Raw genomic sequence first — 14,873 nt, 5'->3', positions numbered from 1 at the left:
GCGGGGTCCAATCGGTACTGGTTTTCGAGATGATCATCAAAACGGGGCTTTTTAACTCAATTATTGATCTGCGGGTCCCATTGCAATTATTACAAGATAAGGATGAATATAATAATCAAAATATCTTGTTTCACGTTTATCGAGACAAACTGGATAATTATCAACAATTACAATACCCGAAAAACTCCGCCGGACCGACTCCGGGGAAAACCGTACTCCGGATCGAAAAAGTCAAAACACGAAAAGTGTCCGGAATATTCAAATTAGGCTAAAGGTGAGTTTTGTTGAAACTTCCGGGAAGAAAATTTGCTACCTCGTTACGAGTGGACGGTTTTACGGAAGTCAAATAATTAATAAATAAATATAAATATACACAATTAAATCCGTAAATCGATTATAAAATCATATAACATTCCATAAATCGATATGAAAATATCCAAATAAACTATATTTTCTCCTGAGCATATAGAAATTGAAATCTCTCAAATACGAACACATATGAGCAGTTAACACAATTAACCAGATAATATAAAATCCACAAAAATTCATTTATTAATCATATAATACTCATAATTAACCATAATTAATTAACCAACAAATCCACCAATACCACTTACTCACCTCACACATATATTCACATAATAATCATCTAGAATTTTCGAAACAATATATGAAAATCAGTTTTAAAAATATAATCATTTATCAATAACACAATAACCCGGAGTTTAATATAAAATTTTGAAAACTCCTTAAACTGGAATAAAATATTAAATCTTATTCCTTTCTTTGAAGAAAATCACTTTTAATACTAATAAAAATATTTTTAAAAATCCGGGTCATTACAGTAGGTGTCTCACTAAAATGTTCTGCAGGTGTATCACTCAACACTCTATTTTCTCTCGGTTTTAGGGTAAGGGTGTCACTCACAAGTTCTGTAAGTGTATCCCTCCACACAAATGCTGAGCTTCCAAAATGCTGAGTACCTGCAAGAAAATCACCTTAGCCACCCTTAAAGGGGGTCACCGGTGGTGCAATGGGAGTTCGTAATTCCCAGTCCCTATAGACTCATCAGATAAATCCGAATCATGGTCCACAAGTTGCCAACCACTAAGTGGCTTATCCAATTAAGGATCCAGAGTTGTTTGCTCTGGGAGGTTAGACAAAGGCTTGATTATGGCAAAGGCCTAAGTCCTCCTTAATGTCTGTGAAGACACTTGATTCATGAGAATCATCAACCATAAGTTCACACCATGAAATGGAATGAACCGTAGTTGCTTCTGTCAATTCTTTCAACAACGTGTGAGTATTTAATACCAATTATTATTATAAGTACCTCACAAGTGTTTCACTCCTCTCAATTTCCTATGTGTTTGCACTCACTCAAGCTCACATATTTCTCAATCTGATATCTCACTGATTCTTCTCAGAATCACACCAAGTGTTTAACTCTCAGTGTTTTTCTCACAGTGTTTCTCTCAGCACTCAAAGTATGGTCTTCTGTACCTGCATGAGAAAATCACCATAGCCCCTTCAAGAGAGGTCACTGGCGGTGCAATGGGGTTTCGTAAATCCCAGATCCTCAACTGACTCATCAATAAATTGACTCATAGTCAGAGAGTTGCCGATCTCCTATAAATAGGAAATCCATTCCGATTGGATCCAGGTCTGTTCTTATCTGGGGAGGGAGACGAGAATCCTGAAGATTTGGCAATTGAGATCCTCGTTTCCTCCTTACACCTGTAAAGGCATCAACCATCTTATCCACCGTAAAATGGTAAATGAAGAAGTTGCTTCTGGAACAAAACTTTTAACCTTACTGTGCACTCTCTTGTATTGTGTCCATAAGATTTTTGTTTAGGCTCTTCATCAGAGTGATTACTGATGATGTGCTTGACTCAATACAAGATGCTTTGGCTGACGAGCGAATTTCAATGGACTCATCCTGTTGAGAGAATGATTCCAGAGACTGTTTTATTGCCTTTTCAGCTCTATATTCTTTTGAGAAAATATAGATGAGCAAAAGTTACCTCAAGTTCAAAAACACCTTTTCTTCTTGAGAGGTAGAGCTGTGGGTACACTATCCCTCACATCCTTATTTGCTGCAACGAGTACAGTTTCTCCCTCATCGACTTTTAGTATAGTAAGTTATTCCTTATCACTCCAGGGGGAAAGTTGGGATGTGTTCTGAATTTGGTTTTATAGTCTGGGATAAAGATTGTTGGTTTTCGACCTTATGACTATCTAGGAAAGCTAAGAGGCTGATAAAGTTCCGAAGAACAGAATGAGATATAAATGCACTTTAGAAAATCTATGATTTTGAATGAAAGCAATTGCATTTAATCTTTTGAGGAAAAATGAATCAGTTGTGATTATAAAAATGATTTTCATAAAGAATGACAATCACAACCGATGAAAGAATCAAAGTTTTCCATTAAAAACTGGTTTGAGTACGAGAGTCTGAATCTATGCATAAAAGGTTTAAATGAACTTGTCTTTGAAAAAGACACAGACTCCTGTTTCTCACTACAATTTAAAAAGGAAACAAGAAAATTTATGCGCTACAGTGTATAAAGCATTGACCACAATAATTAGTGAAAAGGCCTCATACTAGGACATCGTCAAAACAGACGCTGCAAGTGACAAAGATCACCAAGTACACAAATACAAGATAATCAATGTCTCGTCCTATGACGCTACATGTATAGATGCAAAATATTCTAAGAGATATTTATGAAATAGAGTAGTGGATACCAATTATTGAAATCAATTGACAAGAAAATTTCTTTACAGAAACTCACCACCCCAGAACATAAATACGAGACAGAATAAAGATTTTGTTGTCTCCCTTATACTCAGAATATTAAACACCTAAAGTATATTAGCACTAGTGATTTTTTAGAAATATGCAACAATATTTCACCAGTGCCAATACATCACAACCAATTCACATATAAAACATCAATAAAACATCAAAAAGAGATACCAATTAAATATTTCAAAACGTGAATTAATCATGCATCTATTATTCTATCAAAGTCAATCATGAAACAAATAAGCATATAATTGTCATGGATCATAATTTAACTAAGATAAAATAATAATTACCTACGCTATATCATATAATTATCAGATCAGCATATAACAACTAAAATCATGACAATCATACAAAGATATTCGCAAGCCCGAGGGAAAGTTGAAGAAAAGTTCACGAGTCTTATACAGATAATCATTAAACACAAGTGGACTCACACAACTCCTCGCAAAAAAATATTAACAAATAATATTAGTGATCTACATATAAGCATGCAAAAATATCACTAACACTAAAAGTATCACAACTATATGCAGTTAGACATGAAATGAAATATCAATTAATAAATCATCAAATATCCAACACAAATAGTTATGCTTCAAGGATATACACTAATATAAATGGATTCAGCCTATAGAGAATCTAAGTAACTCCACAAATACTAGTATATCATGACTAAATTCCAACTAGATTCTAACCACATACCAATTACTGATACAAGTCACAAGTATAGAAACAAATAAGTCATGCTTCAGATTTTATACCTATAAAAATGAATTCAACCTAGAAAATAATCCTAAGTATGTTCATAAATACAGATATATCACGACTAGATTATGGCAAAGTTCTCTACTAGATACCAATTGTTGAAAAGGTATAGATCAAGAAAAATAACATAATTAAGTCATGCTTCATGTCATCTCTAATCATTTAAATCATGAACAAATAAGTCACTTAATAGTCATGCAACACAATTTAAATAATTTGAAATAACCAACACTCATGCTAAAACATATGATCACCATCAAAGCATGCAAAGCAATAAACATGGCAATCACATATAATAGCAAAAAGCACGAGGTACTGGAATTTAAATAAATTCACAAGTCCTAAGTATAGGCAATTTAATACTCATGAATTCATTTAATAAATACGATAGACATGCTCATGAAATAAGTAATACCTTATGAAAAATATAGTATGTGATCCACTTGCAGTTAAGTAAAATGATAAGTTGAATACCTCTGAGACTTGACATTTCAGTTGATGTACCTCTCTTGTACTGATCAAGTCCAGTGGTTGTTGGCATAAGTCTTGGCAGGTCTAGAATCTTCCAAAATGCGCATATTCAAAAGATCCCTGACTTCCTTTTATTGCCATCATTCTTTAGGCTAACTAGTAGACCATAAAGAATTGCAACTTTCCAACAAACTCATCATATCACTAATCTGCATTCACTTAGCAATTATCTTGCACAAGTGACGTTAGTCCACATATAATATAATCATGGTATCGCAGCACAAATAGTTGTATTGTGTGTGCCTTGTATCATGAGAGGTAATAATTTGGATACCCAATATGACTCTAGCAAACAGATATTTAAAATAATATGCTAGTCAGAAGTCATACCATGTTCATGACGATCATCAGGTCTTGGAGAGTAACTCATAGAGAGCTGATGAGGAAAGAGATATACGAATTCCGTTGGATCTGCAACTGCAAAGTCCTTGAAATGTTGTATGAAGCTTCATCTTCTAGCTCACTATAATATCCTGAACCCTAGTCTCATCAATGGTGCTTTAGTTCAATCATGAAGGTCGTTGAGTCCCCTAAGATGTGGAGTCCTCAACTTGAAGATTCGATTTCCATCATCTTCATAACCTTTTCCTTTGTAGTAACCCTAAGCAACCAAATTGGCTTGTCCCTCGTAACAGAGCCAAAATTATCCAGTTGGAATCTAAATACCCGACAAGTACTAAGTAATGAATTGTCATTAGGTCAGGGTATCAGAATCCGCACAATCTGCTTTCAAACTGATTGAGATCATCTTGCTGTGCAATCACTCAATCTGGATCCCTTTAAGAGCTTCTGAATCTTCCTCAAGTTTCAGCTATAGAAACAACATTCTTTGACAATAGCTCTCCCAGTCTTCACTTCACCATTAGGAACATTTAAGAACTAGAACCCGGGAATGATATTGACTTCCAACCCTTTGTCTAAGCAGATATGTTCTTGATATGTCCTGTTCATATTCAATGTGGTGTTGAGTTTGACTAGTGGATCCACCAAATGCTCCCCCTAAGCTGTTGCTGGGATTTCTTTAATAATCCTTATCCTTGCAAAGAGATTCTGCTTGGATCTGAATCATTATTAAACCAATAATATCACCTTTAACAACTTGGAGCAAAGTGTCATTCAATCTCTTGTCCAGACTTACAATCACCTTCTGTTGATTAATCACAATCACCCTGTAGACTGTAGACTCCATAGAGTAGCCGAGGAAAATATTCAATGAGCTTCAAATGCAAGACTTGCAAAGAGGCATTTTCCTCCAAACACATACCAAGAGTTAGTGTTTGCTTCTGATTGGCGACTGACAAGAATAGTGCCTTTCTGGATTTATCAATGATCAGGGTTCATCTTGATTAACCTTCATTTGTGACGTCTTGTCCTTCGAACACATACGAACAACACGAAAGAATCTAGAGTAGTCAATGATCATCGCAAAAGGATATCTGGCTTTGTTTGCAGACATGACATTAACTGATCCGTAGAAATCCATATGTATCATCTGAAGCGGCTCAGTAATGTTAATCATATCTTTGCTTCTGTGCGATGCTCCTTCGACTTCTCTATTGACATACCTCATAATCTTCATCCATATTGAATTCCAGATGAGGTAGTCCTCTCACAAATTCTCTTCTTACGAATAGAAAGAGCTCCTTGTTTTGACATACAAGTGCGAGAGCTTCAGATGCTATAGCTAACACTTATATGATGAAGCTTTACTATCGAAACAGCTCACTCCATCTTTAGTTGAAGTTCCATATTAGCTACGAGTAAAATTCACATCCTTCCTGATTTAAAGATAAAACACTATTCCATGAACTGACATAATGTCCTTTGTCAGAGAACCGTCTAATACTAGGAATGTGTGTTTTGACTTCTTGCAAGAAAGATATGCTTCCATGATGACATTCTAGGAAAACAAGCATGTCCCGCAAGAGAATCTTTGTTGTCATCTTTCAAAGATTATTGACGGAACTGCTCACATGATCACATTTGCTAACAGGGTACTTTGGTGAATCATATGATTTCAGCTACTCAGCAAACAAAGTGCACCAAAAATCATATGGATCATATGTAACCTGCAATCACAAATGGAAAGAGTTCTATGGTCCCCAATCATAACTGGGTCCGGATGGATTAGAGATTTTTCTTTAACAGTGGTAACAACAGAAGCAACCTTAACATGCTAATTCTTATTTAGACATTGCCCTAATGTGATTCTCAAACATGCTTTTCTAAAATCAATGCAAGTACAAAGACATGCATTCATGACATGAAAATAAACAGACATGATGTTGAATACACATGGCAAACAATCAAAGATAAGACAAGAGCAAGACAGGCAGTTATGCAATTCAGAAGATTCAGTACTCTCTACTTAAACCAATTAACACAAGTGCTACAGGTATAAAGCAGAATTACCGATATTCAATAATCTCCTAAAATCATAATGATCATAGACAAATTAATAATCACATTATCAATTCATACTAATCCCACTCTATTGTTATATGGCATTATACTATCTTTATTACCTAAGTCAGTTTTAGATCTAACATGAAGTTCTAAAAGTTCTACTGACATAAGATAGACATTCCATCATAGAACAAATTAAATCCTTAACAAACAATTCAGATTAGATAAGCAAATCTAATTGTACTAGGGAATCTGAAAGTAAATGTTTTAACAAAGTTATACATGCTAGAATCATAACCCCTAAAACTAAGAGTCGTGTTCCAAAGGAAAGCTTCTAATCTCACCATTGCAAATAATCAAATCCTAAATATTTATACACATGTTAAGAATCTGCTAAAGACACATGCACAAGATTATCATCAAACCTAGTTACTAGAGAAGTGATCTAGCATACTAGTCCAATCATTATCTATTGTGATGCTATCATGCTTGTGCTTGTGTTTTAAACAATTCTACTCAGAGATTTATAACATGCTTTGAATATAAAGAAATATGTATTGCATAGATAAAAAGAATTCATACCTGAGATGTGCGAGTTGAGTCATCTTCAGAGAATGCTGGGATAGCCAGATAACCATAATCATCCTTCTCATCAGCAACTGATCCAGCTCACACCTTTCCTAAAATAGCATAAGAACTTGTTGTGATGTTTCTTTCAAAACATCCACTTGAATTTCAGACAAGCCCTATCATCCTTGTTTGTCGAGGCTTCAATATATATAGAAACCCTCATTTGCTAAAGATACCAATCAATATTGTGTGTACTGACCAACTCAGTTTCCAAACAACCTGTCGAACTAAACCTCGAAGAGTCTCCACTTGAAACCAATGGATTCCATCTGAATCTGACATGACTAAACCTCTCAGACAGTGTTATGCTAATCCTTGAAGTTCTGTCCTCACATTCTTCAAAAGTGTTAACTTTCGTCGACTTGAGCTTCCTCGAATTCAGCAGTTACAAACTCTTCTGTTCAATCCTAAGGTTCTGACATAAATGCACGAAACTGATTTGGTGCGGTAGTAACTCGATAATTATATCCTTAAACCTCCACAGTTCTCTGTCTTTGATTTACTTGATTCTGGATGGACTTAGCATTGATACAATTCACTGTGTAATTGTATAACCCTGAATCACTGAGTTAGATTGAAATCTCTTGAAGATTCTTCTGCAAAAACTTCTCTTTTCCTACTACTAGTGGTGCCATTCAAAGTTGACATTCCGAGCCCTGGAAAGATGCTTCATTGTAGATGTAGCAAATTCCCATTCTGATCTGGTGATCTGATAATCAAGTCGGAGTAATTACTCAGATCAAGGCCTGAAGTACCTTCTTCAAAATTCACTGTCAGTTAGTGTCCAATCAGTCTTCAATAGAATCTTCTTTGAATCACAATCATCTTTGTAGAACGTAGAAAACTGCTTCTAATAATCCTTTGAGAAATCAATTGGATTGGGTCATCAATGTACTTCCATTACCGGTTCTGAGAATCTAGTATTTGAAAGCCCGGTGTTTGTCTTGTAATCTGTCAGCCTGATCAGTCTCAACTAAATGTCAATCTGATTTGTCTTGGAGTAGAATAATTAAAAAGGTTACGGGACACTTAATTATTTAAATTTAGTTTAAATTATAAAGAAAATAAATTTAAAAATAAGTTTTAAAAGATAAAAGAAAATAAAGTATAAAATAAACTTAATCAAATCTATAAAATAAATTTAATTATATTTAAAAAATAAATACAAATAAATTCATAATAAACTGAATAAGTTTAGAATAAATTTATTTCAAATTCATTTAGTAAATATATTAAAATTTATTGTATAAATTTAATTTTTGAAAATATTCAAGTGTCTCGTCTCCAATTAAATCATAGCTTCCAAGACAAACTAAATTGAACCCTTAAACTTGAGCTTATATCCATAATCAGTTAAATCCTCTTAAATTTATATTTTATATTTTAACTTAAATATAAATTATAAACTATAAAAATTGAAATAATAAATTTATAAAATTTATGATAAACTTAATAAAGTCTAAGAGTAAACTTTACAAGTCTAAAATAAATTTGAACAAATTTATTAAATGAATTTCATAAGGTTTATAAAATAAATTTAATTAAGTTCATAAAATAAATTTAATTAATTCATAATAAACTCAATTAATAAGTTTAAAATAAGTTAAATCAAATTTATAAAATAAACTTATTAAAATTTAAAATATAAATTTATAAGTCCTGGTCCAAAGTTCAGTATCCAACAGATAATCCTTGCTTAGGCCTACGGACAAATTCAGCAACACAAACCGGATGAACATTTCCCCTAATCAAATATCAAAAGCTAGGTTCTTGATTTTCCGTACGATAAGGATCCTGATTTGTATATCAATCAACCTGGCTCTGATACCAATTGTTAGGTCCATAGTATCGTAGAAGGGGGGGTTGAATACGATACTCACTACAATTTAAAATTCTTTCGAATCTTGCGGATAAATAAATTGCAGTCCTGTAATGGGTTTCGTGTTCCGGATATTTATCGGGTCGGTTTCTGAGGATATGAAAATATTAAACCAACACACAATATTTTCCAAGGTATATCTGTATATTGATAAATACCTCGAAGGGTGCTACAAATCCAAACCCGAAGGTTGGCTACAATGGCTACTACTACGTACACTCACAAACCCTAGCTTCTAAATATATATATTACAAAACAAAGCTATGATTTATTTGTGTGTAGTAGTGTGCAAGGCACAAAGCCATTCCACCATAAAGGTGGTGGAGAGTGTTACAAATGAGAACAAAATCCATGGGTATTTATAGGCTTTTCATAAACTAACCCTGGTTAACTTGGATAGTCTTCAAGTGGCGCTTAAATTCTTCTCAGTATATGAGTGTGACAAACTGCCTTAGCTTTATTTTCATCTCAGCCAACTTGCGCCAAAGTATAGATTCCAGTAGTGCCTCTTATCACTCCTAGTTAACATATTAACCAAGTTGCGCTAACACAGGAGGGGAGAAGTTGCGCCTTACTTTCATCCATGTGCATGGCCATTCTCTCTCCTTGGACCATGAAAGACTTGAATTGGCGCTTTGATGGAATTACCTGTGTCACACTGTAAGTTGCCTTAAAATTTTTCACACTGAACTTAACTCGCGCCACATTCATTCACAGTCACAATGCAGTAGAGAGTTGGCGCCACTTAATCTAACCCAGCATGCACAGCAGCAAACCGAGGTTAACATAGATAAAGGTAAGTTGCGCTTCTTTGTTCCTTCCTGTAGTGTATACTGAGTGTGCCTTAGATTATAGAGCATTTACGTCAACTTGCGCCAAGTATAACTACACATAGGCAAACCGTTATCTCTCCAAGCGCCACAAGTGAGATTCCAAGAATGGCCTTGCTTGTTTATCAACAACAGCAGTACGTAAGATCATAGACGCAAGGTTACAAATGACTTTGTACACTTTGCGCCATAAGCACAGCAAATCACACATTTAGTGAATACCAATAACAATACAACTGCCTTAGACTTTCTTCAGTGATTGTTGAATGGCGCTAGCTGCATAGAGTTTCCCTGTGCTTCACCCCTGCCTTAGTCGATTTCACAAACCAGCATGCAAGGCTACAGTATATAACCTAGATACGTGACATCATCACATGCATGCATAATATATATAATATAATATATTATGTTGTTATTATATTAATAAATAAAAGTCTATATAAATACATACACACATATATATTTTATTTATATGAACATATAATAATATATGTACATATATTTAAATATATTGTCATATATTTAAATATATATAATATATAATTATATGTAAATACAAATGTAAATATATATATATAGAGAGAGAGAGAGATATATATATAGTTATTTATAAATATAAATATAAACATTAATATATATAAAGAAAAGTATATATATAAATATATACATATATATATAATATTTATATAAACATATAGTAACATATATATACACATATATTTAAATATATTCTCATATATTTAAATATATATATAATATACATATAACTATGTGTAAATATAAATATAAAAATATATATAACTCTCTCTAAATATACATATATTTATGCACATAATATAATATATATACACACTTAATTATATAATTGTTTATGTAAAATATAAATACATATATTATATACATATATATTTATTTAAATATATATACATATAAATATACATATACATATGTTTAAAAACATATATACATATATAGTATGTACACTATATTTAATTAAATATACATATATACAAATATATAAATATATTTATACATATATAACTATATAAGTGCACACATATAAAAATGTCACTTTGGCATAGCTTGCAGAGGCTAGGCATTTGGCTTGGCTTTAACAAATGACTTGTTATGACTGGATCAATTCTTCGATTGATAAATACTTTGCAAACTCCGTACGTGCTGACGCTTAGTGCACTGGTCTGGTTCACAAGCGACTAACACCAAAGTTAAACATTGTACCGTCTTTGTCAGCAAATATTGATCAGTCGGTTCCGGGTTAGTTTATGCTTCAGTTTGTTGATTATAAATAACCAACTAAGATATATAGAAATATCTTGCTTCAGGGGTTGCACTCAAATCTTTCGAGTACTTGGACAACATCTTCATTGCTTCCACAATCTTGAATACTTCAATCTTTATTCTTCACTGAGGCATGAACATATTAATGAACTTCTTCCAGTGAACTTATTCCTTCAAGACTGTAGATGGCTTCTTCAACCTTTGTCTTCGTATCTTCCGATTCCGGCGCAGGCGTAGTGTTATTTACTTGTCATGTTCTATTGTTGAGTTATCATCCCTATGTAACAGATAGGGTTGTCTTTACATTTAGACTTACAATCTCCCCCTATTTGTTTGTTAATCATAGGGTTGTCTTTACATTTAGACTTACATTTTGAGAGTGCAATGCATAGGCAGCGGAATGAAACAGAACGGTTAGACCACGAGTTTAACTCAAGCAAGCCAAATATGTTATCAAGATGGTTCATTGAAGATGATGCAGCAAACCTATTTACACGTTCAATTTTTTACAAAGTCCAAGAAGAGATTTTGGCATCTTGCTTGGATATGCAGATTAAGAAAATGAGTGAAGAAGTTGATAGAGTAACTCAATTTGAAATAAAGGATGTCAAAGTTAAAGATAAACTTTTTAAGGTATGTGTTTTTTCTTTCTTAGAGTAGTAAATTTTTTCTTGTAATTGTGTAAACTTTTTAAGGTATGTGTTATTGTACTGATTTTGGTTGAAGTTGACGATAAGTTTAGCATATGGTCAATTTTTATTTCTAAATAAATACTAGTAGCTGTGATGTGAGTTTAAGAAATACTAGTAGTTGTGTTGTGAGTTGTAACAATTCTTTGATGATGATAGGCTGAGATTACTACTTTAGTTATTGCTGGCTTTTAACAACATTTTATTCATCTTTAAAGTTGTTTATATGGAGTAGGATTTGTTGTAGTTATTATGATATAGTTGTTTAATTTGTAAGGAATTGAACAAATTTGTAAGAAATTTGTAAGAAATAGCTATATTCGTAGTATTGAATGCAGTAGACAATGGTATACTGAGGTAGTTATATTTGCATTATTTTAGTGATATATTTATTTTATATTAGTGATACCTTAAATATATATTAGTGGTACATCTCTGGTGGTCAGTGCTTTTTCTCTCTTCACATTTGTTTTTTATTATCTGTTGTATTTTATGATTTATTAGTATATTGCTCTATGTTGTATTTTGCTCTTTGTTGTATTTTGTGAAAACATAATTACTATATGGTTGATGTATTTTCTGATTTATTATTCTAATATTGTTAGTAATATTCATTCTGCAGGTATCTGTTAGCAGATCACATGCCTTATGTTCATGCAAACAATTTGTTATGTGTGGAATTGTTTGTAGGCATGCTTTTTGCGGCTTGAAGCAAATTGGTGTCACAAAATTTCCAAGAAGTCTTGTGCTTAATCGTTGGATGAAAGTTGTAGAATGTGTCACTTCATTGGAATATAATGTTGTGTGTTCAGATTATTTTAAAATGGAGCAAGTGTCGTTGAAGTTGACAAACTTATGGTTTGATTTTCGTCAGATTCTTAACAAAGCTGGAGTTGAAATGAAAAAGCTTGACTATGTTCACAAAATCATTAAGCAGATAGGTAGTGATTTTGAAAAGTATGATGGAGATGCTGCTGATTATACTAAAAAGGACCATATGGAAGCTATGGTAGGTGAACAGCCGGTTGGAGAGGTTACCATTCTTGCACCAACTGTTTCCAGGAACAAGGGAAATTATTTCAAGTGGCTTGTCAGTGATAGAGAGAAAGCAATGACAAAAGCAAATAAAAGAGTTCGAAGATGTAAAGAATGCTCGGCAACCACTCATGATTCGAGAACTTGTCCAAAGAAAAAGAAGGATGGAGGAGCTGTAGTTTCGAATATCTTGTGAATATGATTTTAATTTTCATTTTTAAAAGACCATGTGCAGTTGTCTTTATAAAGTGTTTAGTACATTTCGATTTTATGTTTTCTGAGTTCTATAACTGGTACATTTTGAGTGTTTATAAATTATCTTTATAAAGCATATTAGTACTGATACATTGTCAGTTAATGGCTTTTAGTGTTATTATATTGAATATATAAACTGAATTTGTTAAGTTTTGCAGTAAAAATGAGCTGATTTTTAGTGATATAGGTAATATAATTTAGTTATGTTATCAGTGTAATTTAGTAGTATACATCCCATGTTTTAGTGATATGTGTGTTTTTTAGTGATATCCTGCTTTATTGTGTAATGAAACAATGAAAAACGATAAAACTAAAATGAAACAATTACAAAATTAAAAAAGCCAAATATTTCCCATTGCATTTTGAGATGGTAAAACAAAAATAAGCATATCCATACAAAAACAATCCAGTAAATCATTCTTAGTTTATCAACACAATTCAACCATCTAATGATTCTGGTAAATCAGTTTCTAATATTCTAAAACAATGAACTAAAACAATGCACTAAGAAGGAGGTGGTCCTTCTTGAGATGATCGTTCTACTTCGTGGAATGAACTTATTAAGTTCACTGTGAATTTCACTCTCTTTCCAGATTTTTTTGTTGGAAACTTCTCTGTAGCTTTTCCAGCTAGGACGACGTTGATGATATTGTGCTTTTCTGCTATATTGTACAAGGTTATAGCTTCTGTGGTGATAGGCTCTCTGAGTTCATTCGGGTGTGAAGAGAGGATTGTTGTGTTATATTTGAACCTGAGCCTAGTAATTTGTTTATCCTGTGTTGCCTGCATAATATGGTAATTTGTTTATTAGTGTTTGTTATCACATAATTTTTTAAGCCTAATAAACAGAGCAATTTGTAAAGAAATTAAGAACATGCATTAGATAACACATAAACAGCTAGTTAATGAGATTTACTATCTAGTGCAGAGTACTGAGTTTTGATGATTAAAATATGTATCGAATTGGGCTTAGGTACTATGTTGCATAGACATTTGAATTACAAAACTATATACACGTTAATCAATATCACTAAAATATATTAACTATATCACTAAAATATATTAGCTATAATATAAGTATACATAATATCTAAGTGGTATGATGTAATAATAATAATAATAACGTATATAAATGCTAAATATAAAGCAGTATATAAGTATGTAAAATATGAAACTATTCTTTCCCCTTCTTCTATTAACTCAGTATTCCAATTTTTGGTATCTCCTTTGAAAGTTTCCATATGGCGCATGAGGAAAAAACCACAATCTGTAGAATTGTTGGTAGTCTGCCATGGCATTCTCACAAAACGAGGCTTCATTCTCCGCACTCTGATCCCAAACCTGGATTTCCATTCTTATTTATATAATTGCAAAAGTGAGAATGCTGTAAAAAATGCAAATTATTAGTATAGTGGACTTAAAATAGTGCTTGTTTATATTTGTAATAGTGGAATGAAGGATAAAATAATATATTACCAAGACCTCCAATACCCTACTATAGTACACCTTTGGCTGTGCTTCACGTAAAATGTTGTCAATTACAAAGTATCCCATGGTTTTGATACCGTAGCATACCAAATAATAGTGCTCAAATTTGTTAATAGGAAAGCACACCTGTAATCATAGTAAGAGATATTTTAGTCCAAGATATTTGAGAAATGGTGAGATCTATGTCAAAATAAGTTAAGTAATGACATTTACCATTTCCGTGTCTTCTACTTTTTTGATGGAAAAAGTTT

General features: G+C 32.7%; 1 protein-coding gene across 1 annotated transcript; it reads left to right on the top strand.

Moving 5' to 3' along the window:
• Positions 1 to 11,539: 11,539 nt before the first annotated feature.
• LOC135150484 (uncharacterized) lies at positions 11,540 to 13,075 on the top strand. Its single transcript, XM_064086808.1, has 2 exons — positions 11,540 to 11,788; positions 12,467 to 13,075. The coding sequence occupies exons 1-2, from the start codon at positions 11,540 to 11,542 to the stop codon at positions 13,073 to 13,075; spliced, it is 858 nt and encodes a 285-aa protein (XP_063942878.1).
• Positions 13,076 to 14,873: the final 1,798 nt, after the last annotated feature.

This window comes from Daucus carota, chromosome 2, assembly GCF_001625215.2.
Source record: "Daucus carota subsp. sativus chromosome 2, DH1 v3.0, whole genome shotgun sequence".
In the NCBI taxonomy this organism is placed as follows: Eukaryota; Viridiplantae; Streptophyta; class Magnoliopsida; order Apiales; family Apiaceae; genus Daucus; species Daucus carota.
The sequence above is the reverse complement of the archived record's forward strand: the minus strand, read 5'-3'. Positions and strand labels throughout refer to the sequence as shown.